At 44.7% G+C, this 27320-nt stretch overlaps 1 protein-coding gene across 1 annotated transcript in view; it reads left to right on the top strand.

Annotated features, from left to right (window-relative positions):
• Positions 1-27320, top strand: part of RBFOX1 (RNA binding fox-1 homolog 1) — a 2483424-nt gene that overhangs the window by 614891 nt on the left and 1841213 nt on the right. The window contains 1 exon segment of the mRNA XM_031657938.1: positions 19685-19717. Coding sequence (XP_031513798.1) covers positions 19685-19717 — 33 coding nt within the window.

Genomic DNA, 27320 nt, shown 5'->3' with positions numbered 1-27320 from the left:
TGGCCTCTTGAACTTAGTGCCTTCCCCATTGACATTAATAGGGGTTCGGCACAACATCTGGAATCAGAAAACCTTCTGAAAAATAAACACACAAATATGATTCCAGGTCAGGAATTGCTAAAACTCCGTGGACTCCATGTTAAGAGACTGGCCTAGTTTGGAACTATGGGTAAAACAAAGTTCATACCCTGCACAATCATCCTAATTGTAACAGACGAGTAGCAGTTGCTCTCAAAATAGGTAATGAGGGCAAGGAAGGCTTCCTAGAGCAGGTGATGTCAGTTAAAAACAAGTGAATAAACAGCTTATTAAATAAGCGGGGTGGCATGCCTGTAATCTCAGCACTTTGGGAGGCCAAGGTGGGCGGATCACCTGAGGTCGGGAATTCGAGACCAGCCTGGCCAACATGGTGAAACCCCATCTCTACTATAAAAATATAAAAATTAGCCAGGCGTGGTGGCAGACACCTATAATACTAGCTACTCAGGTGGCTGAGGCAGGAGATCGCTTGAACCTGGGAGGCAGAGGTTGCAGTGAGCCAAGATCAGGCCACCACACTCCAGCCTGGGTGGCAGGGCAAGACTACGTCTCAAAAAAAAAAAAAAAAGTAAGTGGGGTGAGGGCAGGGCTGGAGCTCCAGATAGAAGGACCAGAATATGCAAGAGTGCGATAGTGGAAAACCCAGGTAAGAACACTAGAGTCCTTGGTCTTCTAAGAAGTGGAGGCAGAGTCCATTGGAGCCTCCTTGGGGTCAGAGATAAGGTTGCATTTGACTCATATTTCTTCTTTTTTAATTGCCTTCAAGCAAATGCACTAACTCGTATTTCCAATTTTATTTTCTTGCATGGAAGAGGTTCTTGACTTTAAGGACGATGGAGTGCCCTGATTTTAGCTGTCATGTGGATTTGGGAAATGGCAGAAACAAGTATCACCAGGTATTGGGTCCAAACAGGAGACTTGAGGTTACTGAAATCACCGTGAGGCTCTCCTTGCTCAAGGTGTAGGAAGGGGGAGGGGATATGTCTGGGGCACTGATGCATTTGCTACAATCCTCTACTGCAGAAACTCATTCCCAGGCATCCAGTTTCTCCCAGGGGTCACACCCTAGCTGGATACCTAGTGTCCACTCTAGGGTTCATCTCGGTGGCCATGGGCCCTCTGATTTCCATCCCACATGGTTCTCAAGGCTTGGTTTTCCTGACTCGGAGCTGCCGTCCACCACTGCTCAGAGCCAGGAAATCTGGAAGTGCCGACTGCTCATGGAGACTGCTCTGCTGTTGCGTGGCCCCCTCACTCCAAGGCGTCGGCTAGTGTTTGTTCTGATAATTATTTATTAGCATCTCGCCGATGCACAGCTTCCCTGCAGCTCCTGTATGATCTTGAGTGTGCAGCGTCTCTCCTCCCACGTCTTTGGAATTGTGAGTTGTGCTGTCATTTGTTCCCACGAAGTGAACACGGAGGCATTGTGTTCCCCTGCAAAAGCGTGTTTTCAGCTACTCCCAGTGTAGCCCAGCAGGTCCCTGCTCCTAACTCAAAGGGAATGTTGTATTTCGGATTTGTTTTCCTTTGCGGCTCATCTACTCACAGATGTTTGTCCTTTGGCTTGTTTCTCTTTCTAATTAATTTTTGATTAAGTTTTGAAACACCTTCTGTCTCCACCAGGTTCAGCCACCCCAGGTGATTCTATTTACTCTGAACCCAGGGTGGGAGTCTGGGCTCTCGGAGGCTCGGCAATTCGGCGGCTGAGGGGGAAAGGAACTTCCAATTAACTGGTTAAGTGATGTTATCCGTCTTATCCAGAGGGATAAGTGGAGGGGATGCTGTTTGACCCAAGCATGATGGGGAGAGAAAAACTGAATGAATTAATGAGTGGAGTGAGAGAAAGGGGAAAGGTAAGATAAATGACCTTGCAGAAAGAAAATGAAGCTGATAGTGTGGCACTTATTAAGAACACATGTGGGCAGACACATGTCCTTTGAACCAGTAGCTCCATTCTTTGGAATTATTCAGAGGAAGAAGAAATAAAATATTAAGCACTAGTATCCTGTGTGTCAGGAACTATGCTGGGTTCTCTAACAAAGTAGCAGCATTAGCCGTCATTGCAGTAGTAGTCAGCATCATTGCAGTAGGAGTGGCGGTAGCAGCAGCAGAATTAATAACAGTAACCATGCATTATGACCTCGGACAACACTGCATGTTTACTCCGAGAACTATTTTCAGTGCCTTATGTGCATGATCACGTTTACTCCCTAAAGACCCCTATGTGATCCTCATTGAACAGATGAGGAAACTGAGGCTCAGAGAACTTGAGCGTTGCCTCGGTTTGCACAGAGAGTCAGTCAGTGACAGAGGTGAGTGAACCCACAAGGGTGACTCCAGAGCCTAATGTCTCATTTCCTTCACTTGCCATCTCGAAAGGGCCACAGGCCAGGTGTGAGCAGTTCACATTTGACCTTGCAGGCAGGGAGACAGGCAGCTCAGCGTGGGAGAGGTGATGAAGGACGGCTTTTCAAAGGCTGGGACAGCAGGTGCGCAGCCTGGCTGGAGATGGCATCGGGCGTATCGTGCTGCGTTCCAGGAGGCTCGTGCATCCTCTGAGCTAAGCTGAGCTGTGGTCACCTGGAAACTTTCCTTGTTGATCCCAGCCTCCCTGTGGGAGTGCACCCCCAAACCCACTTCCCGAAGTCCCAGGCCTGCTTTATTTCTACCTTTGGTACACTGTGCTGTGGACTTACCCTCAAAATCAGCCCAACACCCTGGGTTGTGAAGCCAGACTCTGTGACGGTGGTAACTCTCCTGTTATTATCGTGGCTGTACCTTGTGTTCCACACAGAGCAGGAAGGGTATCAGTGTGCATTCAGCTTGGTGTTACTGATCACGTCCTAACTGGAGACAAGATGCTCTGCCCAGCGTGCAATCGGTGCTTTTCCTTTATCCTGCAAAGGCTGCAATGGAGGCTCCTTTCACCGTCATCTTGCATTTTGTCTGAAGACCTTTTCCCAAGACCACCTCTCTCCACACCCCTCCTCCTTAATTTTCCTGTGTGTTTTCCGAGGCACTCTCTACACTGCCAGGGACAGCCTGAGATTTACCAGGCCTGCCAAAGAAGATGAAATGCTCAGGGGTCACCGGGCAGGACGAGGTAATAAGAAAAGCAAACGGTCAATGGCAGGCCCAGCCCAGCTGAAGCAATTACCAAGTTTCTCCTCAATTTTGAGATTGCAACGGGGACGGCAGAGATGGCTGTGGCGGGACATAAATTATGTCATCTGTGTGGTATCAAAGGTTCTGAGCATTCTTTCCTGCTGTCCTTTTCATTCTGGCTCCGTAAATACTGTGTCCTTCTAAAAAGAGTCATTGTTCATGTCCGTTCAAAGGTGATAGGAAAACCACAAGTTTAGCGTTCTGTGGGCGGGTGTCTCAAAGGAACTGTCTGTTGCTGAGTCAGTGGCTGAGTGAAGGAGGGACGATGTCTTGGCCGGGTGTAGAGAGTTATTGAACCCCGGAACGTTGGCTGGAGAGCAGAGGCTCCATCATCAGACGCAGCTGAATGAAAACCGCCAGCCCACTACTTACGAGCCACATCAGTTAGGGCTGTTTCACTTCTCTGCTTTTAAAATCAGAGACAATAAGAGACTCTACATCATAGGGTGTGATAAGGATCCGTAGAGATTATATATTAAAAGTACTGAGAACAGGCCAGGCGCGGTGGCTCACGCCTGTAATCCCAGCACTTTGGGAGGCCGAGGCAGGCGGACCACGAGGTCAGGAGTTCAAGACCATCCTGGTTAACACGGTGAAACCCCGTCTCTACTGAAAACTACAAAAAATTAGCCGGGCGAGGTGGCGGGCACCTGTAGTCCCAGCTACTCGGGAGACTGAGGCAGGAGAATGGCCTGAATCCGGGAGGTGGAGCTTGCAGTGAGCCGAGATGTATCGTGGCACTGCACTCCAGCCTGGGTGACAGAGCAAGACTCCGTCTCAAAAAAAAAAAAAAAAGTACTGGGAACAGCCTGCAGAATGATCAGAACGATCCTTAGTAAAAGTTAACTGGATTCACCTGCCCCTTATTATTCATAATATTGCATAGAAAGCTACCTGACCTTCCAAGGTCATGCCTTCGAGTTCGTGCCTCCAAGCCTTTGCCCATGCTGTCTCCTCTGCCTTGAACGCCCTCCCTACCCACGTCAGGTCGAGTTCTCCAGAGCTGAGATATGGCTTTTGAAGCAATGAGAATTGCAGGCGTGACCACAGGAAGGGCCTGTCTCGAGGTGAGGGAGGGAAGACGAGGCAGCAAAGACGTGGTTTAGTTGAAGTTGAGCCCCAGGCTGATGCTATGGGAGGCTCTGAATGTGGATAGCTCCATGGAGCTTGCACACCCTGAATTATGCGAAGTGCACCTTTATACCACCATCTCAGCCAGCCTTGGGCTGCAGGCTGGCACCGGATGGAGGTCAATGCATAACTGCTCTGGCACCTTTGGCCAAGGCATGATTCTCCGGAAAAGGTGGCAGCTGAGAGCCCTGATCAACCAATGCTTGGTGCAGCTTGGCCGGCGGTGGAGGGGGGTGATTAATATGCTGGATTTGTAAAAGGGATTATGCAGTTGGGTGTGGTGGCTCATACCTGTAATCCCAGCACTTTGGGAGGCTGAGTCAGGAGGATAGCTTGAGCCCAGGAGTTTGAGGCTGTGGTGAGTTATGATTGAGCCACTGCTCTCCAGCCTGGGTGACAGAGCAAAACTCCATCTCTAAGGAAAAAAAAAAAAAAAAAAAGATTTGCGATATGGGTGGAGGATCACCCTTCCCCTGCCAGCAGACTCCTACCCATCCTGCAAGACATTGCTCTACTGCCCCTCCTCTAAGGCCCCGTTCTCTGTGCCTTATGCTCTGAGTCACTTCCTTCTTTCCGAATGCAGAAGAGTTTCACTGCAGGTCCCTTGGTTATAACGCTCATTGCACTGTAATAGAATTATATGTTTACAGACCAGGCTAGCCCCAAGAAAAGAGACTGTGGATATTGGAGTCATCTCTTGTGTAGAGAAAGGAGGCAGCCAGTAAGGGGGTGCAAGCTGAATAGGGGCAGAGCAAGGAGGGAGTGGGCTTCTTGGGGTGAAGGTTGGAGCCTCAGCCTTGCATTTCAATGCCAGGTAGCATTTGATATCCTGGAGTTGAACAGCTCCCGGGTCTTCCAGCCAGACAACCCTTACTTCCTGAGAATGGCCAGGAGAAATTATGGAAAGTCAGAAGAGATTGCACGGTTAAATTTCCCAAAAGAGTGTAGAAAACAAAGCAAAGCTTGGTAAGCATGTTGGAGTCCTGCCCTGGGCACGGCCTGACCTGCCCCCATGTTCCCTGGGCTTGAGGAGCCAGATCCCATCTCAGCCTGAGTCAGACCCAGGCCCTGCCAGGTAATCTAATCACCGGACCATCCAGCTGCACCTGAGGACAGAGACCCTGCCTTGGAGATCTCTTTTGATGGTTACATGCCTTTCTTTCTGTCCATGGCAACAAGCACTCTGTCCTTGGATGGATGATGGTTTGAATAAGCCTTCAGAAAAGAGAGCCCAACAGCTTGGCCTGGTCTAGCTTAACAGAGTTCAGGATGTGAAGTCCTGTAGGCTAGGAGGGTATGGGGTACAGAGAGGTAGGTTGGTACCCTAGCTAAGCCTGCTGCATTTCAAATTCTGGCTTTTTTTTTTTTTTTCCTTTGAGACAGGGTCTCCCTCTGTCACCCAGGCTGGAGTACAGTGGTTCAGTCATAGCTCACTGCAGTCTTGAACTCCTGGCCTATAGCAATTGTCCCCCGCCATCTGGCCTCCCAAAATGCTGAAATTGCAGGCATGTGCCACTGCACCCAGTCAAATTCTGCCTTAAAAAGGTATAATTATTTTGTGTTTTAATTATAAACTAATCCCTTATTGACTATATTGATCATATATCAGCTGAGTTTCTATTTTTAACTTTTGCCAGCTTTATTGAGGCAGACTTGACAAAGAAGAACTGTATATGTTTAAGGTTAACAATATGTTTTGATATGCACATGTAGTGTGAAATGCTTACCACAATCAAGCTAATGGGCATATCCGTCACCTCACATAGTTATGATTTCTGTGTGTATGGTGAGAACACGTAAGATCAACTTCTTCAGAAATTTCAAGTACAGAGCACAGTATTGTCCATTGTCATCACAAGACTATGCGTTAATGAGATCCTCAGAACTTACCCTGTGTAACTGAAGCTTTGTGCGTTTTGACCAACATCTCGCTATTTCTTCTTACCTCCAGTGCCTGGCAACCATCGTTCTAGTCTCTGCTTTTGTGAGTTAAACTCTTTTAGATCCCATGTGTAAGTGAAATCATGCGGTATTTGTCTTTCCTTGTCCGGCTTATTTCGCTTAGCATAATGTCCTCCAGGTTCCTCCATGTTGTTGCAAATGGTAGGATTTCCTTTAAGGCTGAATAATGTTGTTTGTATGTTTATACCTATCTACCCACCACCCCCCCCACCACGAACACACACATGCACAAACATATAAACACACACACACACGCCACATTTTCTTCATTCATCTGTTAGTGGAGACCTAGATTGTTTCCCTCCTTTACTATAGTGAATAATGCCGCAACGAACATGGGGGTGCACGTATCTCTTTGAGATACTAATTTTATTTCCTTTGGATATATACTCAGAAGGATTGCTGGATCATATAGTTCTAGTGTTTTTGTTTTTTGTTTTTTTGTTTTTTGAGGAAACTCCATACTGCTTTCCATAATGGTTCTATCAATTTACATTCCCACCAACAATGTATAAGGCCCCCCCACACACACACACATGCACAAACATACAAACACAGACGCACACACACGCCACATTTTCTTCATTCATCTGTTAGTGGAGACCTAGATTGTTTCCGTACTTTGCTATAGTGAATAATGCCAGAACAAACATGGGGGTGCACGTATCTTTTTGAGATACTAATTTTATTTCCTTTGGATATATGCTCAGAAGGATTTTGCTGGATCATATGATAGTTCTAGTATTTCTGTTTTTTGTTTTTTTGAGGAAACTCCATACTGCTTTCCATAATGGTTCTATCAATTTACATTCCCACCGACAATGTATAAGGGTACCCTTTTCTCCATATCCTCACCAACACTTGCTATCTTTTGACTTTTTGGTAAGCCAGCCTAACAAGTGTGAGCTGATACCTCATTGTGGTTTTGATTTGCATTGCCCCAATATTTAGTAATATTGAGCCCCTTTTCGTAAGCCTGTTGGTCGTTTGTACATCTTCTTTGGAAAATTGTCTGTTCAGATCCTTTGTTCATTTTTTAATTGTATGTGTGTGTGTTTTTCTGATGTTGAGTTGAGTGCCTCATATATTTTGGATATTACTCCCTTATTAGATATATAGTTTAGAAGTATTTTCTCCCATGTTGTAGGTTGCTATTTTGTTCTGATTGTCTCCTTTGCTGTGCAGAAGATTTTTAATTTGATGAAAGCCTACTTAATTTTGCTTTTGTTATCTGTGTTTTTGGTGTTATATTAACACATTCATTGCCCAGACCAATGTCAAGAAGGTTTTCCACTTTGTTTTCTTTTGGTAATTTTATGGTTCAAGTCTTATGTTTGAGTCTTTAATCTATTTTGAGTTGATTATTGTATATAGTGTGAGATAAGGATTCAATTATATTCTTTTGCATATGGATATCCAGTTTTCCCCATACCATTTATTGAAGAGACTGTTCTTTCCACATTGTGTGTTATTGGCATTCTTGCTGAAGATCAGTTGACTATAGATGGCTGAACTTATTTCTAGACTCTCTATTTTGTTCCATTGGTCTATATGTCTGTTTTTTGCCACTACCATACTGTTTTGGTTACTGTTCCTTTGTACTATATTTTGAAATCAGAACATATGTGATGCCTTCAACTTTGTTTTTCTTGCTCAAAATTATTTTAGCTTTTAGGGGATTTTTGTAGCTCTTTATGAATTTTAGAGTTGTTTTTTCTATTTCTTTGGAATTTCTTTGGAATTTTGATAGGGATCATACTGACTGTAGATCACTTTGGGTTGTGTGAACATTCTAACAGTATTTATTAATCCTATCTATGAATATTGGATGTATTTGCGTTTATCTGTCTTAAGTTTCCTTTATCAGTATTTTATAATGTTTAATGTACACATCTTTCAACTCTTTCATTAAGTTTACTCCTATGTATGTTATTCTTTTTTTTTTTTTTTTTTTTTTTTTGCTGTTGTCAGTAAGATTGCTTTCCTAATTTTCTTTCCGGTAGTTCATTCTTTGTGTATAGAAATGTGACTGATATTTGTATGTGGATTTTGTATCCTGCAACTTTACTGAATTTGTTTGTTATTTCTAACTTTTTCCCAGGAGTCTTTATAGATTTTTTTCTCTCTCTCCCTTTGTCTCTCTCTCTCTGTCTCTCTCTCTCTCTCTCTCTATATATATATATATATATATACACACACACACACACACACACACAGAGGGAAAACCATTATATATATATAATGTTATGATTTGTGTGTGCGTGGTGAGAACACGTAAGATCAACTCCTTCAGAAATTTCCAGTATATAGCACAGTGTTGTTCATTGTCATCACAAGACTATGCATTAATGAGATCCTCAGAACTTATCCTATGTAACTGAAACTTTGTGTATTTTGACCCACATCTCTCATTCATATATATACACACATATGTACACATACATATACATATATGTATATATAATCTTAGCCCCATCTTCTGGATAACTTGCTGGAGCTTTAGCACTTGCTCCTTCACCTTGCATTTTTACGTTATAGAGATGGCTTCTTTTCTTAAACTTCATGAACCAGGCTCTGCTAGCTTCAAGCTTTTCTTCTGCAGCTTCTTACCATTCTCAGCCTTCATAGAGTTGAAGAGAGTTAGGGTTTTGCTCTGGATTAGGCTTTGGCTTAAGGGAATGTTGTGGCTCATTTGATCTTCTCTCCAGACCACTCAAACTTTGTCCATATCAGCAACAAGGCTGTTTCACTTTCTTATCATTCCTGTGTTCACTGGAGTAGCAATTTTAATTTCCTTCAATAACTTTTCTTTTGCATCCACAACTTGACAACTGTTTGGGGGAAGAGGCCTAGCTTTTGGCCTTCTTTGCTTTTGACATGCTTTTCTCACAAAGTTTAATCATTAGCTTTTGATTTAAGGTGAAAAACATGTGACTCTTTCTTTCACTTGAACACTTAAAGGTCGTGGTAGGATTATTCACTGACCTGACTTCAATACTGTTGTGTCTCAGAGAATAGGGAGACCTGAGGACAGCGGGAAAGATGGGGAACAGCTGGTTGGCAAAATAGAGCACATACTACATTCATCAATTAAACCTCGCATCCTATGGGAGAAGTTCACAGCACTCCAAAACAATTACAATAGCAATATCAAAGATCACTGATCACAGATAACTGTAACAGATGTAATAATCATGAAAAATTTTTAAATTATTGCAGGTATTACCAAAATGTGACACAGAGACCTGAGGTATACACACACTATTGGGAAAATGGCGCTGATAGACTTGCTTGACACAGGGTTTCCACAAATCTTTAATTGATTAAAAAGCAAGCCGTGTCTGTGAAGTATAATGAAATGAAGTGCAATAAAATGACCTGGACCTGTAGTAACCTCCCACCTCCAGTTATAGAAAATGTCCCCAGGATTTTGGGAGGCCAAAACGGGAAGAACAATTGAGCCCAGGAGTTTAGGACCATAGAGAAACCCTGTCTCTACCAAGGAAAAAAAAAAAAAAAGAACCGCACAAAACTTAGCCAGGCATGGTGGTGCGTGCCTGTAGTCCCAGTTAACTGGGGAGGCTGAGGTGGGAGCATCACTTGAGCCTGGGAGGCAGAGGTTGCAGTGAGCTGTGTTTACACTACTGTACTCTAGCCTGGGTAAGAAAGCGAGACCCTGTCTCAAAAAATTTTTAAAAAACAGTTACAAAATATCATTTTGTGCTATAAGCTTTCTGTGGTATTTCTGATATGCAGAAGAGACTTCCAGAGGCAGAGGTATGAGGTCAGTGGAAAGGAGGGTTTTTAAGGATCTTCGTCTGTATTTCCACACTGCCAAGCTAAATTTGGCAAGCTAAAGGCTCCCTCTTAGGAGCTTTTTCTAACCTTGCAACGTAGCCGCAGAAAGTAACCAGGGGGTCTTCAGAAGAAAACTTAGATGGTGACACCTTACCCCGAAGATTACAGGTTACAATGGGAAGGGCCCAGAGAGCCTCAGCACCTACTTCTCACACCAACCCAGCCTCCTCCCTTCTTCATAATTAAGCTTCAGATAATGTTTGCGATCTCCCCGTGTTTTCCACCATGTGTCAGGGTGACTGATGGGCTCGTCACAGCTCAGACTCCCTGCAAACCGGCACTGTAACTGCTTTAACCTTCCTTAATACACCAACTTCAAGGGCACACCAAGGACGGGGATTTGCCAGGCCCTCCCTGATCAGTCCCTCCCTCCCCTGTGACTTTTCCTTTCCTCTCTTCTGCCACTTGCTCCTCTCAAAATCATCTGCAAGATAGACCTAAGGCAGTTGCTCAGCACCATAAGTAAAACTATTCTTAGGTTACAAGCTGCCAGAATTTTGAAGCAAGTGCATGTAAATATTTCATTCCTGACAGTGAGAGTTATTAAGAGAAACCTTGTGCGTTTTCTAAAAGAATTTTAAGAGACATTTATTCATTGGACATGTCTGGAGCCTACAGAATTTGGTAGGAGATGGGGAGGGTGGTAGGGAGATGAATATCATCCATGAATGGGCTCTTTCCATTTTTGCACTTACAGTTAAAATTTCAGATGAGTTCTGGCAGCTCAGAGGCTGGAACCAAGTCCCAGGCCAGAATAGAATAGTAGAGAAGGAGATGGGGAGATGGGAAGCTGCCTGCTTCAGAAATACCCCTTTAGAGCATGGTATGGTGGCTCACGCCAGCCAGCACTTTGGGAAGTCGAGATGGGCAGATCACATGAGGTCAGGAGTTCAAGCCTGCATGGTGAAACCCCATCTCTACTGAAAATACAAAAATTAGCCCGGCATGATGGTAGGCGCCTGTGGTCCCAGCTACTTGGGAGGCTGAGGCACGAGAATTGCTTGAAGCTGGGAGGTGGAGGTTACAGTGAGCCTAGATCGTGCCACGGTACTCCAGCCTGGGTGACACAGCGAGACTCTGTCCAAACAAAAACAAAAACAAATACAATTCTGTAGGTGGCCTGTTTGCAAGTGGGTCTGTTGAATGCGGTAGGGCTCATAATATCAGATGTTGGGACTTCTGCTACTGTTACAGTGATTACCCTGAACTCACAAAACCACAGCTATCCATTCTCAATCTCCAACTCTAAGCCAGACGTTACCATTGAATATACATAAAACAGCAAGACAGATTTTTGTGTCCCTTTTTTAAATAAGGAAACTGAGTCTCAGACAGGTAAGGTAACGTTCCCATGGTAGAGTAAGGATTTATAAAGATCGGGCACTTTTGACTCCAGAGCAATCCTTACACGTTCTACCAGCTGGAGATCAAGTTGAAGGTTCTGAAAATCATTCGCCAGGAAAGGAAGAAAATTCATTGTGGAAAATCACAAAGAACAGCATAGATGCCCAGGGTTTTGTGACAGGGAGGATAAAATTCTGCCTACCATTGGCCAGCAACTGTGCCAGGCACCTTCAACATTGTTTTTGCTTAATTCTTACAGCAGTGTTATAAAATATTATTTGCATTTTACAGATATAAAATTATGGGCTTAGGGAGGCTAAGTCATTTGTCATCATCCATGTCATGTAACAGAGTACCCCTAAAACTTAGGAACCGTTTATTTACCTCAAGATATTGTGGGTCAGGAATCTAGGCTGCACCTGCTGGTCGTGAGTTGAGTCAGGTTTCTTGGTGAAATTCAGTTGACTGGCACATTGGTCAGGAAGACTGGAAGTCTGGGCTGCCCTGGGACTGATCCCAAAGCACCTAGATGTAGCCTCTGCATCAAGGCTAGTAGTTAGGATAGTCAGACTTCTGAGATGTCAGCTGCGGGTGGCCTGAGAGCAGCCCAGTGGACAGTAGTGGAAACTGTCAGCAATTTTTTTTTTTTTTTTTGAGATGGAGTCTTGCTCTGTTACCCAGGCTGGAGTGCAGTGGCACGATCTCAACTCACTGCAACCTCCACTTCCCGGATCCAAGCAATTCTCCTGCCTCAGCCTCCTGAGTAGCTGGGATTACAGGCACACACCACCATGCCAAGCTAATTTTTGTATTTTTAGTAGAGAAGGGGTTTCACAATGTTGGTCAGGCTGGTCTCAAACTCCTGATCTCGTGATCTGTCTGCCTTGGCCTCCCAAAGTGCTGGAATTACAGACGTGAGCCACCGCGCCTGGCCTGCTTCACCACTTTTTGACAATAGGACTTTAAGGTTTTCTGTTTGTACCTGTGACAACAATCTAGAGATTCAAGTTGGTTCAAGGAAAGAGTTGACTCAGTTTGTTGAAGAACTCACAACCTGTGGCCTGCTCCCCTTTGTCAAGGTTGCTGTGTAAAGGAGAAGGGGAATGCAATGTTTCCTCTTATCCCCAAATGGATCATTAGGACCCAAAGTTGCCTGCAGAGATAAGCTATGCATGATAAGCTCCAAAATAGTGAGGTTCAGCTACCTCCCCAGGGCTAAGAGAGGACAAGGCAATTGTGCTATTTCTAGTGTCCACTAGTCTATATAAGCAGAAGATCAGAGAGGATTCAAGAAGAAAGAGAAGAATGAGTCATGGGTCAACGTCCTTCTCCACAACGTCGTAAAAAAAGCCAAGCTACAGGGTGCCTCTTGTAGTTACTGGGAGGCCAGCAAGAAGAGGCCCTGATCTCATACAGCATCTTTGATGGTTGTCCTGGGCTTACTTGTGCAGGAGGAGATAAAAAGGAATGGAGGAGAGAGAAAGCTTCATTCTCTACTTTGCTCTTGCTTTTTGTGGCCAGGTGAGGACCTGAGTTTCCTGAGGACTAAAGGGATACCAAAGAGAAACTGGGTCTGAGCTTTGTGGCTGGTGCACCAGGGAGAACCAGCTGCAAGGCGAGACAATTTCAGCATCAAGAGATGGAGTCACACAGCCAGCATTCCATCACCAGGAGAGTTTGGGAGAGGTTGAGCAGAAGTGGATTTCCTATCAGGGAACCATGTAGGAGGATCTCGTACAAAGTAGTGCTTCAGTGGGGATGTGTGGCCAACCAGCTGGGTCTGTTCACCAAAACCATCTTCTCCCCTTTGATACACGGTTGGCTATGCTTACACCCCCCTGCCACACAGGCAACTGTGTGACTGAGCTCTGGACAATTGAATGTGAGCTAGAATGATGCATGCTGCTTCTGGGTGTGGTCCGTAAAAACCACCACTCATTCTCCTCCTGTTGCACTGGGATAAAGATGATGATGATAGCTTTGGAAGCCACATCTTAAGCATGGCAGAACCCCTTTCACTCTGGTTTTCTGAATGTTCATGTGGAAGAGATCTGTTATCCAATTTGATCTCCCACCCAGGACTCCTACATGAGAAAGGAATGAATGTCCATTGTGTTGAGCTGTTATGCATTTGGTTCTATTTGCAACTGCAGCTTGGATATCCTTGACAAACACAAGCAGCCTTCACCCATAGAAATCCCCCAAATCCACCTATGCCCCATGACGGTGCCAGCATTTGGACCTCTTTCATGCAGAGGGCATTTGTTGCTGTTGGAATTCACCTGATCACTAGTGGCATTAGCAGATGATTTCGTTTGTTGCAAAGTACAAAGGATGTTGTTGTCCTTTCTCTTGAACCCATCTTCTTAGACCCAGTGGCAGAACTGTTGAAACCAGAAAACCAAAGAGGAAAGAGGTCACGAAAGAAAAGACCATACGTTCTCCCCAGTTAGTCCTTCTGGTTACCGCCTAGGGGGAATGGAGGAGATGCACCTTATACTGTATGTGAGACCAAAGTTTTACACTGAGTTGGACTTGGGAGGATAGGAATTCTCAGGCCTGAGAGTGACTGGGCCGTTATCTGTGTCTGGCCGAGATGTCCTTACAGCTCAGAGAACCTCCACGCGTGCGTCATTCATTTCATATGCTAGTGTCAGACTGTTCCATAAGTCAGTTCCATACAAGCCATAGACAGTCTGGCAAAGATGACGTGGTAGACTCCAGGGCGTGGGGATCTAAGATTTTCATGTGAATGACTGGCAACAGAAGTAATCACCCAGATGCCGCCATGGATCCTCATGTTTACCTGGAAAGCCGGTTTAAGTTAAGATGCACTGACGTCACAGGTAAAGGCCTCCCGGTCCAGCACCGTGGTGTGTCACTTGCTGGTGGGGAGGGAAATCTGGAGGCCTACCAGGATGGCATTTGAGGAAGGTGTGTGATTATTCGGTCTTGCTGCCTGGCGGGCCACTTATAGCACCATTGGCACAGCCATCCCTACTGTAAATACTGGAGGAAGGGACGGGGTGACCTGCATCAGTCAGTGAGGGGGGAAGGGATAATGTCCAGCCAGGGAATAGCAGACAGTCACCCACTGTGTGTCGGGGTTTTGGGATGGGAGCATTGCAGAGCTGTGCAGGGAGCGCTGTCTAGGATGATAGAGACCCGGTTCAGTTCACAGCTCTACTGCTTGCCAGGGAAGTAATTAAATCTCTTTGATTCTTATCTGGATCCATTTAAAGTGAGCTGTATCCCTTGAATGAGCTGATAAATTCCTTCCTGTGCTTGAGCCATTTTGAGTTGTTTTGTGTCATGCTACCGAAAGAGATCTGTTTACCACAACCCTGCAGAAGTTATACAGGGTAGCCCCACGCTATTCAGCACGGAAGGCAGAGACCACAGACTGGTTTGCAGCATCAGAGCCCCAGACAGTGTTTGGGCATCTCAGACAGGGTTCAGGGAGAACAGGTGGCTGTGACTGGACAATGATCTTCCCTCTGTCTGTTAACTCAGTCTGGACATCTCCTGACGTGTGAGAGTCCCAGGAGGGAATCCGGGTCTCCATCATGTGGCAGAATCCCTGCCTGGGCTTCAGAGGCAGCTTTGGAGTTCGACCTGAGTTCACACCCGGCCCCTGAAAGTTCTTGGTGTGGCCTTGGGAAAGGCTCTTTATGTCTCCAATCTCAGTTGAAAAGGAATCACGTCCACCGACTTCCTAGCACAAGCGAGAAGGAAACCCTTAATGTCGGCCTTTGCGATTTCAAACACATGCAGAGAAACTGAAGGAGAGAAAGGGAAATGATTAAAGGGATGGGAAATAGCTGGAACAAAGCTTTCCAGAGTGTCCTGCTGGAAGTTTCCCACGTCCCTTTTGCACCCTGCGCTGGTCCACAGAATGGCCCGCCTCAAACACAGCTCTAATCATATCAGCACCCCACTGCAGACGCTCTGATGACTGCTGCTGGCTTGCTAAAAGTCCATGGCTGGAGCTGGCATCAGCAACCCTTAAAGAACCCTCCATCTGCCAGCAGGCCTCTGCAGTACGGTCTGGCTTGCCCAGCGTGCAGTCCAGCCACAGTGGGCTGTGACAAACCCTGAGGTCTGTGGGTGCACATTCGTGAATACTACGTGCCTTAGAAGTGAATCTCTGAATCCAATCTAATTTTGACTATGAAATCCACTCTGAATGCAGTGTAGGGAGGGTTCTAGCTACCTAGAGGGGCCTCAGTAAAGTTTACCCCTCGTTTCCTATATTTAGCCAATTGGTAAAACTATGAATGCGGTATAGTTTATCTGTCGTTGTCCACAAGCCCTACCACTCCCTATTGCATCACGATATGCCTTACCTTCAACTGTGCCGCCATATGTGAATGCTTGAGAGAGTTCTTTTTAGTCTCCTTTTTGATAAGAAAAAAAAAATAGCCAACATTCCCACAAGGTTTCTTTTTTGTTTTCCATTTTTTTGTGTGTGAATTTCTTTTAACTTTTAAGTTCAGAGGTACATATTGCAGGTTACAAAGGTAAACTTGTGTCATGGGGGTTTGTTGTACAGATGATTTCATCCCCCAGGTATTAAACCTAGTGCCCATTATTTTTCTGATTCTCTCCCTCTTCCCACCTTCCATCCTCCAGAAGGCCCCAGTGTGTATTGTTCACCTCTATCTGTCCATGTGTTCTCATCATTTAGCTCCCACTTCTAGGTGAGGATATGCAGTATTTGGTTTTCTGTTCCTGTGTTAGTTTGCTGAGGATATTGGTCTCCAGCTCCATTGATGTCCCTGCAAGGGACATGAGCACAACACTATTCACAGCAGCAAAGACAAGGTCTCTTGTTAATGCTAAAGTGGTATGAAGCTTTATTTTTTATCCTGGTTTAAACATATGTTTTATTTTACAAGTGGATACGTTATCGATGTAAACATCTTAAACAATTCAGGAAAAGAGAAAGTTCCCCTGACTTTTCTTCACCCCTTGGGTCTCAGTCAAGTTCCAGTTTGCTCAGAGGTAAACCTTTTGTCAGTTCGGTGTATATCCTTTGATACATTTTTCAGATATGCATTGATGGTGTGCGTGGTGAGGGAGAGATGGATGATGTATACATACTTGAGTTTTTTTTTTCTTTAAGAAAACGGTATCATCTTATGTTCACTTTTCTGTTTCTTTCATTTTTCACTAACAATATATGCTGTAGAGTTTTTAATGTCAGCGTCGAAGAATCTTCCCCAAGCTGTGTAATGGTTTATAGTATGGATGGATCGCAAATGACTTGGCTTTAAAGATCAGCAACTGGAAGTCCAACAGCCACATTCAGATCATGTATGTGTTTTTTGTTTGGCTAGAACCATGTTTTGCCTGGTAAAAACTGAAATGCAAATGACTTTAGCTAGTGGGCCATCATTAGTTACCCCAAAGGCCCTGCCACTCCCTATTGTCTCCCTTTATAGGTGGTTTAGTATTCACACCTTGTACTTTAGTCATTATACTCTTTTAAAAATGTATTGCTGTCAGAACAATGCCACGAAGGACAGTTAAGTGTGTGCCTTTTTATGTTTGTATTTCCCTAAGGTGGATGCAAGAAGTGGCTTCCCCCTAATAGGGGGGAATAAAAGGGGCTTGATGATGTAAATGGCACAAATTTAGGAAACGCTAAAGTTATGACTTGGGGGACATCAGAGTAGTCAGCTGAAAACTCTGTTGCCCATGGAGCTCACTGAAGCAGAGAGAGTAGTTCTGCCTGAGGCTTATAGCTGTTGAATATCATATTTCCCTGACATATTCCTGTTGGTTTTCAGCAGAGTAATATACACATTCACATGAGGTAATGTAGCCCAGGGATCTTGTGTGCTTGTGCTTTAAGGATGTGGCTGTTCACCACGGAATCAGCTACTTTCCCAGTCCTGAACGGGCTCCAAGAATGAGGGAGGGAAGGGAAGGTTCCAACCTCTGACATCCATCACACCGTGAGTTTCCCCATAGTTGGGCCCCGGATTCATGGCTTGGCAAGTCTTCAGCCACAGCTCATGGACTTTCCTGGCTGAGGTCAGTCTGAAGTCTGGTCTCCCACTTAGGGGGCTAATGGTGCATGAAAGCTGCTCCATGGACACTGAGCTCTGTCTGAGCTCCCCAGTCTGTTGCCTTAGGAGTGAGTGTGGGAGAAATGGTGCCAAAGCCAGGTCAGTAAGAGCTGCAGGGGCTGGTTGCCTAACTCGGGAAGTCATTTGTTCTTAAGTCCTTTTTTGGATTCACATCTGTTAGCTGGTATTGGTCTGTGTCTTACCCTGGGTTGCCATAATAAAACACCATGGACTGCAGCTTAACCCACAGGAATGTATTTCTCATACTCTGGAGTCTGAGAGTTCAAGATGAAGGTACCAGCAGACTCGGTATCAGAAAAGGGTTTGCTCATTGGGTTGTAGGTGGCTGCCTTCTTGCTGTGTCTTCACGTGGCCTTTCTTGTGTGCAGGAGGGGAGAGAGAGAGAGAGAGAGAGAGAGAGAAAGTGAGAAAGTAAGTTCTGTGCTCTCTCTCCTTTTTTATGTTTCTTTTTTTTTTTTTTTTGAGAAGGAGTCTCGCTCTGTCGCCCAGGCTGGAGTGCAGTGGCTGAATCTCGGCTCACTGCAAGCTCCGCCTCCCGGGTCCACGCCATTCTCCTGCCTCAGCCTCCCAAGTAGCTGGGACTACAAGCGCCCGCCACCAAGCCTGGCTAATTTTTTTGTATTTTTAGTAGAGACGGGGTTTCACCGTGTTAGCCAGGATGGTCTCGATCTCCTGACCTTGTGATCTGCCCGTCTCGGCCTCCCAAAGTGCTGGGATTACAGGCGTGAGCCACCACGCCCGGCCATGTTTCATTTTTTTAACACAGAGTTTCACTCTTGTTGTCCGGGCTGGAGTGCAGTGGCACAATCTCAGTTCACTGCAACCTCCGCCTTCCCTGGTTCAAGTGATTCTCCTGCCTCAGCCGCCCAAGTAGCTGGGATTACAGGCACACACTACCACACCCAGCTAATTTTCTGTATTTTTAGTAGAGACAGGATTTCACCATATTGGCCAGGCTGGCCTCGAACTCCTGACCTCAGATGATCCACCTACCTTGGCCTCCCAAAGTTCTGGGATTATAGGCGTGAGACACTGTGCCCGGGCAGCTGTCTCTTCTTCGATGGGCACTAATCTCATCATGAAGGCCCACCCTCATGACGTCATCGAAACTTAATTACTTTCCAAAGGCCCAGTCTCCAAATACAATCACATTGGGGGTTAGGGCTTCAGTATATGAATTTTGAGGACATAGCTCAGTCCAAGCAGTCAGATGGGACAGTATGGCTGAGGTTGGCCAAGTCATCCAGGTATAAGGGAAGCTGTAGGATAGGAAGCTTCTTAAGAGTTACCACACAGGGAAGAAGATCTGATCTCTAGATAGGAGACCCTTTCTAGGCATCGATGAACAATGTTGAGAGGTGTCTACACCAAATCCTTTGATATAGAGAGGGCTTGTAGGTAGGAGCCTGAACATCCACCTGACTTTATGTTGGGTTTAAATTTAATTTCTTCTGCTTATTAACATCCCGACTTTGGAAAAGTGACCTAACTTAAACCCAATTTTTCTTTTATTTTCTTTTTATGAAAGAAAGTTGAAATGGGGTCCTAAAAGTTATTCGAGGGCTTAAATGAGATAAAATATGTAAACAACTTGGCACCATTCCTGGCACAACTCTCTATTTCACAGTATTTTGAGGAATTTTGCAAACATAAAGCTGCTGTTATTGCTGTCATTGTAGCTTTTACCTGGTGTTTCTCATAACACTGACTTAAAGGTTTAAGAGGGGAAAAAAACATGTCAAAAATGTCTTCAGCACCTTTGTTTTCATTTTCAGTGTTTATTTAATCATTATCAGTACACGGACATTGCTCACAGCCCTCCCCACTTTTTTTTTTTTTTCCTGACAAGATTGTTATAATATGTTGAAAATATTAATTATCCTATTCGCCTCATTAACAGCACTGGATAAACAAATCATGTTGCTGTGCTTGGTGGAAGAAAATGCGTGTGTGTGTGTGTGTGGTGTGTGTTGCAACCTTGTCCCCTCGGGTCATAACAAATTATTGATGCCAGTTCCTTTAAAAAGACAATTAATCCAATTACCTTCTTGTTGAATCAATACTAATGTCTTTTCTTCTTTAACTTGCAGGTTTCGGCAAGTCAGGCTACAGGCAAAGCTGAGGTAGGAAACATGGTTTTTGTGTCCCTTTAGAAGACAATTTGAAGTGGGTTTCTTTTGTGATGGAGTGCAACGAGCACTCTCGCGGTGATTCTTCCGTGTTTCATTTCCTGGTGGCTTGGATGGTATGTTTTCAGCTGAGTGGTTTCTGTGCTGCTGGGTTTTGGGGTGCCCAGGTCACCGCACTGCTCTTCATGGAGTGTGCGTGGTAAAGATGATGCAGGGTGACTTCAGAGTCTGTTTCTTGATATATACATCATGATTCTAGCCCAGCTCAGACAAAGCCCTGGCTCTGCCAGTGAAACCTCCACTGTCTCTATTATACAGTTTCTCTATTACTTCTCTTTTGCTTTTTGTTTATATTTTTTTTCCTTTCCCTTATTTTATTTTATTATTTTATTTTATTATTTTTGGGACAGAGTCTCGCTCTGTTGCCCAGGCTGTGGGGCAGTGGCATGATCTTGGCTCATTGCAACCTCCACCTCCCGGGTTCAAGTGATTCTCCTGCCTCAGCCTCCTGAGTAGCTCGGACTATAGGTGGGCACCACCACGCCTGGCTAATTTTTGTATTTTTAGTAGAGATGGGGTTTCGCCATGTTGACCAAGCTGGTCTCGAACTCCTGGCCTCAAGTGATCTGCCCACCTCAGCCTCCTAAAGTGTGGGGATTATAGGTGTGAGCCACCATGCCCAGCCTGTTTTTCTTTTTCTACTTAGTCTCCAAGGCATGAAAAGAATTGTGGTGGATGCTGACAACTTAGGTAAAGAATAAAAAATGAAGCTGGTCAGAAGTCACCAGCAAGGTGACCACCCATTGGAAATTGTCCATGTTGTAATGTAATGGGCTCCTGCAGAATATGCTCAGCACTATGGAGCCGGTCACTCTCACTCCCAAGCCACTGTGTGGGTAAAGCAAAGAACACCGACCCGGGTTCTGGGAGCCCTGGGCTCGGTGTGATGTTGCGCATCATCTTAATTACATCTAGTGTTCCATTCTTTTTTGTTTGTTTGTTTTTGTTTTTTGAGACGGAGTCTCGCTCTGTCGCACAGGCTGGAGTGCAGTGGCCGGATCTCAGCTCACTGCAAGCTCTGCCTCCCGGGTTTACACCATTCTCCTGCCTCAGCCTCCCGAGTAGCTGGGACTACAGGTGCCCGCCACCTCGCCCGGCTAGTTTTTTGTATTTTTTTAGTAGAGACGGGGTTTCACCGTGTTAGCCAGGATGGTCTCGAACTCCTGACCTCGTGATCTGCCCTTCTCGGCCTCCCAAAGTGCTGGGATTATAGGCTTGAGCCACTGCGCCCGGCCTAGTGTTCCATTCTTGGAACCCTAAGCGTGTGGGAGTTATTTATATCCTACTGCTCAAGGTCATCACCAAAGTCTGATGTTTCAAATTCAAGAAATTGCAACCTCAGGCATAAATGGGTTAACTGTGGCTATTCACTTTCCTCAGGTAAACCATGGGAATAGTTATATCTCCCTTTGATCCATCACACCGTCATTAGTGGGGTGAAATAGAATAAAACTTGTAGAGGCAGATTCTCACAGGGTTCTGCAAACACCTAAGGGGAGATCATTGTCCACAAGTATCCATTCCCGTTCAAATGTCTCCATCCTCGGATGTGGTAACTTGGTGTGCAAAGGTTTTCCAGGAGCTGTGATGCATTTAGTGTGAGTGATTTCAGATGCCTAGTGAGGCAGGGATTTGGGAAGCACAAGGATAGGGCAGAGATGAGCAGCCTCCACCGTCACCTATGTCCCCATGATCTTGGGACCAGTCACTTGAGTGAGTTATTAAACCACACAAATTTTGTTTCCTCATTTTTGGAATGGGAATAGCAATATGCATCCTATGAGGCTGTTGAGAGCATTAAAATGGCAACGGCAGTGTTTCCTCTGGTGGTTTGCTGTCACGGGAATACCAGTTTCTATGTATTTAGTACGTCTGATGCACCATTTATTTATAAACGCACTGCATACATCGTTATATAAAATCCTCACAAAAATTTTGTGATGTATAGGCTATGATGATCCCCACTTTACAGAACAGTAAACTGAGACTTAGAAAGGCTGAGTAACTCTCCTAGCGCCGTTCAACTAATGAGGAATAGAGCTGGAATGTGTAACCATGTCTGTCAGGGTACAAAGTGCCATGCCGTGTAAACCACCTGCATTATGGGCTGGTACACAGCAGGCGTTCAGTAATATTAGCTCTGCTGGTCACGAAGGACTGATTGCCCTTTCTAGAGCATACCTGAATATGTCCTGTTTCTCTTTGGTCAGTACCCCATACAGTCATGTGTTGCCTATGATCTTCCATCTTTCTTCCTTTCCCCAGACACATTCTTACATCTGCATCCTATTTGGCAGTTTAAAATAATCATCCAACAAGAAAACACCCATGTTGCCCCTTTTCAACTTCACAAGATAGATAGATAGATAGATAGATAGATAGATAGATAGATAGATAGATAGATGTGTGTGTGTGTATATATATATATATATTAAATGGAGTCTCGCCCTGTCGTGAGACTGGAGTACAGTGGCATGATCTCAGCTCACTGCAACTTCTGCCTACCAGGTTCAAGCGATTCTCCTGCCTCAGCCTCCCAAGTAGCTGGGACTACAGGCGTGTGCCACCATGCCCAGCTAATATTTGTATTTTTAGTAGAGATGGGGTTTCACCATGTTGGCCAGAATGGTCTCAGTCTCTTGACTGTCTTGTGATCCGTCTGCCTTGGCCTCCCAAAGTGTTGGGATTACAGGTGTGAGCCGCCACACCCGTCCGTTCATAAGGTACTTCTTATCCTCATTTTACCAATTGAAAAAAAGGAGATGTGAGGAGTTGAAGTACTTCCTACATAGGTGAAATAATGTTTAATCATTCAACAATTCCACTTCTACTTGTGTGCCCAAGAGAAACGAGTGCTTATGTCCACCAAAACAACACATGCAAGAATTCCCATAAAGGTGTTTTTTTTGTTTGTTTGTTTGTTTGTTTGTTTTAGAAGGAGTCTTGCTCTGTTGCCCAGACTGGAGTGCAGTGGCGCGATCTTGGCTCACTGCAAGCTCCGCCTCCCGGGTTCACGCCATTCTCCTGCCTCAGCCTCCCGAGTAGCTGAGACTACAGGCACCCGCCACCGCACCCGGCTAATTTTTTTGTATTTTTTAGTAGAGACGGGGTTTCTAGTGTGAGCCACCACGCCCAGCCCCCAGAAAGGTTTTATTTACCATACCCAAACACTGGAAACAAACCAAATGTCTATTAACGGAATAATAGATAAAATCGATAGTGGTATATTCATGCAATGAAATACAATGCAGCAATAAAAAAATATTATCTATAGATATATGACACAACGTGTGTGAATCTTAGTGATACAATGTTATAAGAAAAAAACTATCTGAACAAAAGAATGTACTGTCTGTGATTTCATTTGCATATGTACATATACACCCACATATATATTATTTGTATATTATATATATGAGATATATATAATATATAAAATAAACAGACAATATTCATCTCTGGTGATAAAAGTAGCAAGAGTGGTCACCTCTGGGAGGTGTTGGCTGAGCAGGGGCAGAAAGGGACCTAATGGAATTGTCCAATACTCTCATGTGGATGTATTTACAGAGGTAACCGTCATATATAAAACTGATAGAGCTCTACACTGAGGATGTGTGCATCTTTTAGGTTGTAATTTGTATGCCAAGAAAAAAAAAAAAAAATGAAGGCCCTTGGCAAGAAAAAGAGAAAACACAAAAAGTATCAACCAGGATGATGGGGTGGGGAGAATGGTAATGGTCAGTTGGTCATGGTAGGGGTAAGTAGGACGAAGGGAATTAGGAAGTGTAGGAATGCTTCATGTACAGAAATGCTTTTGATCAAAAATAGTCTTCCTTCCTTCATTCTTTTTTTATTCCAGTCTCCCATTTCCCTGATGGAACAGTTTTTTTTCATCTTTTTTTTTTTTTTCTCCTTACCAGTATTCATTCCTAAGGCTGAACGATCATTGCTGCAGCCAGATCAGATTTTCTTTCGTGACGGCAGGGAGGTAACGTTTTATTAATTGAATTTCTAATGGCGATTCATCAAAGCAAGCGATCACCGTTATTTAATGTGTGATCCATATTCATGGCGTGTTCTGTGAGGTAAATAATAGTGGCTTTGGGAAAGCGCTTCTGCGAGGTCCTTTTCCTTCTCAAATGACTTTCTTTTTTTCCCCCGCTAAGTAGAGACAAACAGTTGTAATTTAAGCAGAACAAACCCCACCTGTGGAGGAGATATTGGTTAAAAGGAGACAAAAGGAATGGCAAACCCACAGACTCAGTGAGAATGAGTGGCTTTGCCAGTTCCCTTTCTCTCCGCAGATTGACAGTGAATATGTGAATAACGTTTGCTAAATCTGGACTTTGAAAACATGACAGCAAGCTGTTTGTGCCAATAAATTTTCGTGGCATATGCCACCCCTCCCTGCACCACACACAGTTTTAATAAGATGGCACACCAGCTATTGAGAAATGTGAAAAACCCTGTGGAGGAGAGAGCTTTATCTTCTGACCAAATTCTGCCCGGCAATGTTTATGACAGCTGAAGAATTTATCTGAAATTCCCTCTGCTCGCCGCAAAGCACCTGGCCCTTTGTCCCCAAGCAGCCTTTAAGAACCAAACTAAGATGTCACATACATAATATAACAGATAAATGGCCCAATTTCCATGTCCACATGATGAATGGAATGCAAGTTCAGCACACACATATTTGCACATTAATTGGCCCTGCATGGTTCCATTTTGTTCCTAAGTTGCTACTGTATGTCTCGTGGACTCCTTCCCCTTCAAAATCATTAAGCCTGTTTTATCGCACAAACGCATACACATTTCCCCCTATTTATCGTCACGCGGCTTGCCCTGCTGAGAACGAAGTTACCTGGGTGCAGCCATTGGATTGCAAATGCGTGTGTCTGAGCCCTCTCCACCACCAACTGTATATTAACACAGAGATCTGAGACCCAGCCCCACGTTGCCTATGCTGACAGCCAAACAAAGGAGACTGTAGACGACGATATTTGAGGGAAAAAAAAAAATCATTTCATTTCACTTACCAGTTGGTTTCTTGCGTCACCTTAATGATTTCCTGTTGGTAGTTTAATGGCAATGTAAACTCAGCGGAGGGCCTCAATTTTGATAAATTGGCCTGCTTTTATTTCATGGCAAAGCAATCGAACGGAGATTGATTGATATTACAGCTTTGCTACCCCAAATAATTGCAATGGCAAACTACGCAGGTAGCAAACTCAGTGGCCTTGGGAGAATGTAGGTGGAATCTCCCTCCGACCATTATTTGTTCCTTCCAAAAGGAAACTTTATCCTAGGCCTAGGAATCATTTATTTCTGCTGTCTTCCAAGTCCAGTTCTCAGGAAAATGAATCGGGGGCTGCAGAGCCCGTTAAAGATACTCTCACCCGCTTGAAAAGACACCAGTGCATTTGTGAAAGAGGCTGAGCTGCTTAGTCTGGGAACAGAAGATCAGTCCTAGCCATCCAGTGTCATTTGAGAATCTAGCACATTTCACAAGGGTCAGTTGAGCTGTTTCACAAGAAGGTTACGGAGGAAAGAGCAAGAGCTTTGGAGTCTTGTAGATGAGGTGTGAACGATGGGTCCACAGCTTATGAGTTACGTGACTGTAGTCAAGTCACTGAACTGCTAAGCAAGTCTTTTCTCTGCAAAATGGGAGTGTTGAAATGACGTACAAGGTTTGTTTGAACTTTAAATGAAATAATCAATATGCAATGCCTGGCTGGGCATGGTGGCTCACACCTGTAGTCCTAGCACTTTGGGAGGCCGAGGCAGGAAGATCACTTGAGCCCAGGAGTTCGAGACCAGCTTGGGCAGCAGGTGAGGAAAAAACCCATCTCTATGGGGGAAAAAAAAAAAAAAAAAAGGCAGGTGTGGCGGCGTGTGTGTGTGTAGTTCCAGCTACTGAGGAGGTTGAGGTGGGAAGGTTGCTTGAGCCGTGGAGGTGGAGGTTGCAGTGAGGCAAGATTGCACCACTGCACTCCAGCCTGGGTGACAGAGCTAGACCCTGTCTTAAAGAAAGAAAGAAAGAAAGAAAAAAAATGCAATAATAGAATGCTTAAGACAGAGCCTGGCGTACAGTACGTGTTCAACAATTAGTATTTTGCTTCCATACAAAGTCCCCCTTCGCTTATATTTGTACTAAGTAAAACAATAATTAGGGTGTGGTGACTTATGCCTGTAATTCCAGCACTTTGGAAGGCCAAGACGGGTGAATCATGAGGTCAAGAGATCGAGACCATCCTGGCCAGCATGGTGAAATACTGTCTCTACTAAAAATACAAAAATTAGCTGGGTGTGGTGGCGCGTGCCTGTAGTCCCAGCTACTGGGGAGGCTGAGGAAGGAGAATACTTTGAACCCAGAAGGCAGAGGTTGCAGTGAGCCAATATTGTGTCGCTGCATAATCCAGCCTGGCAACAGAGCGAGCCTCCATCTCGAAACAGACAAACAAACAATAATTAAACAACCTAATTAGAAATCATCGAGACCTGTAGTTTTGAAAGCTTGCTGTGCTACCTTTGCATCATGGCTGTATCCTGCCCTAACCAGACAGAAGTTCAATCCTATGACCTAATTCACATTGGAGTTAATGGCCCTCTTGTCTCCACCCAAGGACAAGATCCACTTGAAGATCAGCAGTACTTTCCAATGAGCACTCTTGGCCTTGTCTAATTTTGCCCAGTCACGCTTTGATAGTCATCTCTGTCCTTGAAACCAGCACCAAAGAATATTTAAAGAACTCTAAACAATCATGTGGTCTTAATTCAAGGGTCCAGAATTCTCAGTTGGAGATATGGTTGGTGTTTTGTAATTTCTTAAACATTTAAATGACAGTCTATTATAGTCTAGGCACAATACTAGGCCCGGGAATACGTGTTCAAAGTTGACACACTATCATATCCTCAAAGAACTGATGGTTCAATATAGTATTATAGAGTAAATGCTGTAGTGTCACTTGTCTCATGAGGGCTGATGTTCTCAACAGGGCAAAACTGTTCCCATAAGGCTCCCTCTGTATTTGGTAAGTTCCGGATCTCGATTCAAACATAAATGAGCCTAGAGACGCTAGGGATATTTATAGAGGCTGCTCAGAGGAGGTCATATGCAGACTAGAACTTCGAAGGGTGGATTAGGTTGTCATCAGGTAAAGAAAAGTCAAGGGCCCGAGAAAAGGCAGAGATGGGGAAAAAAGCTGCCTGTTCAGAGAGTAAGTGAAAAGTAAGTGTGGAAACAGTGAAGGAGGATGATGTAATCAGAAGGAAAAGAGAAAAACCAAGGCCAGGCATCCTCATGGAAATCAAAGAGTAAGATGATTACAAGAGAGAGGTAGGGGTGTTGGATAATTCAGAGGGCTTGAGGAAACGGGGTCAGGACCCCTGGCACTGAGTTTGGCAATCACACCATCATTAATGTCCTCAACAACAGCCTTTCCAACGTGGATGGCTTAGGAGTAAATGGAAGGAGAAGACACGTGGGCCACACTGGAGCCCAGCTGTTCAAAGCAGCCATTGGTTGATCCAAGGGACC

Source organism: Papio anubis, chromosome 18, assembly GCF_008728515.1.
Source record: "Papio anubis isolate 15944 chromosome 18, Panubis1.0, whole genome shotgun sequence".
NCBI classification, from domain to species: Eukaryota; Metazoa; Chordata; class Mammalia; order Primates; family Cercopithecidae; genus Papio; species Papio anubis.
The sequence above is the reverse complement of the archived record's forward strand: the minus strand, read 5'-3'. Positions and strand labels throughout refer to the sequence as shown.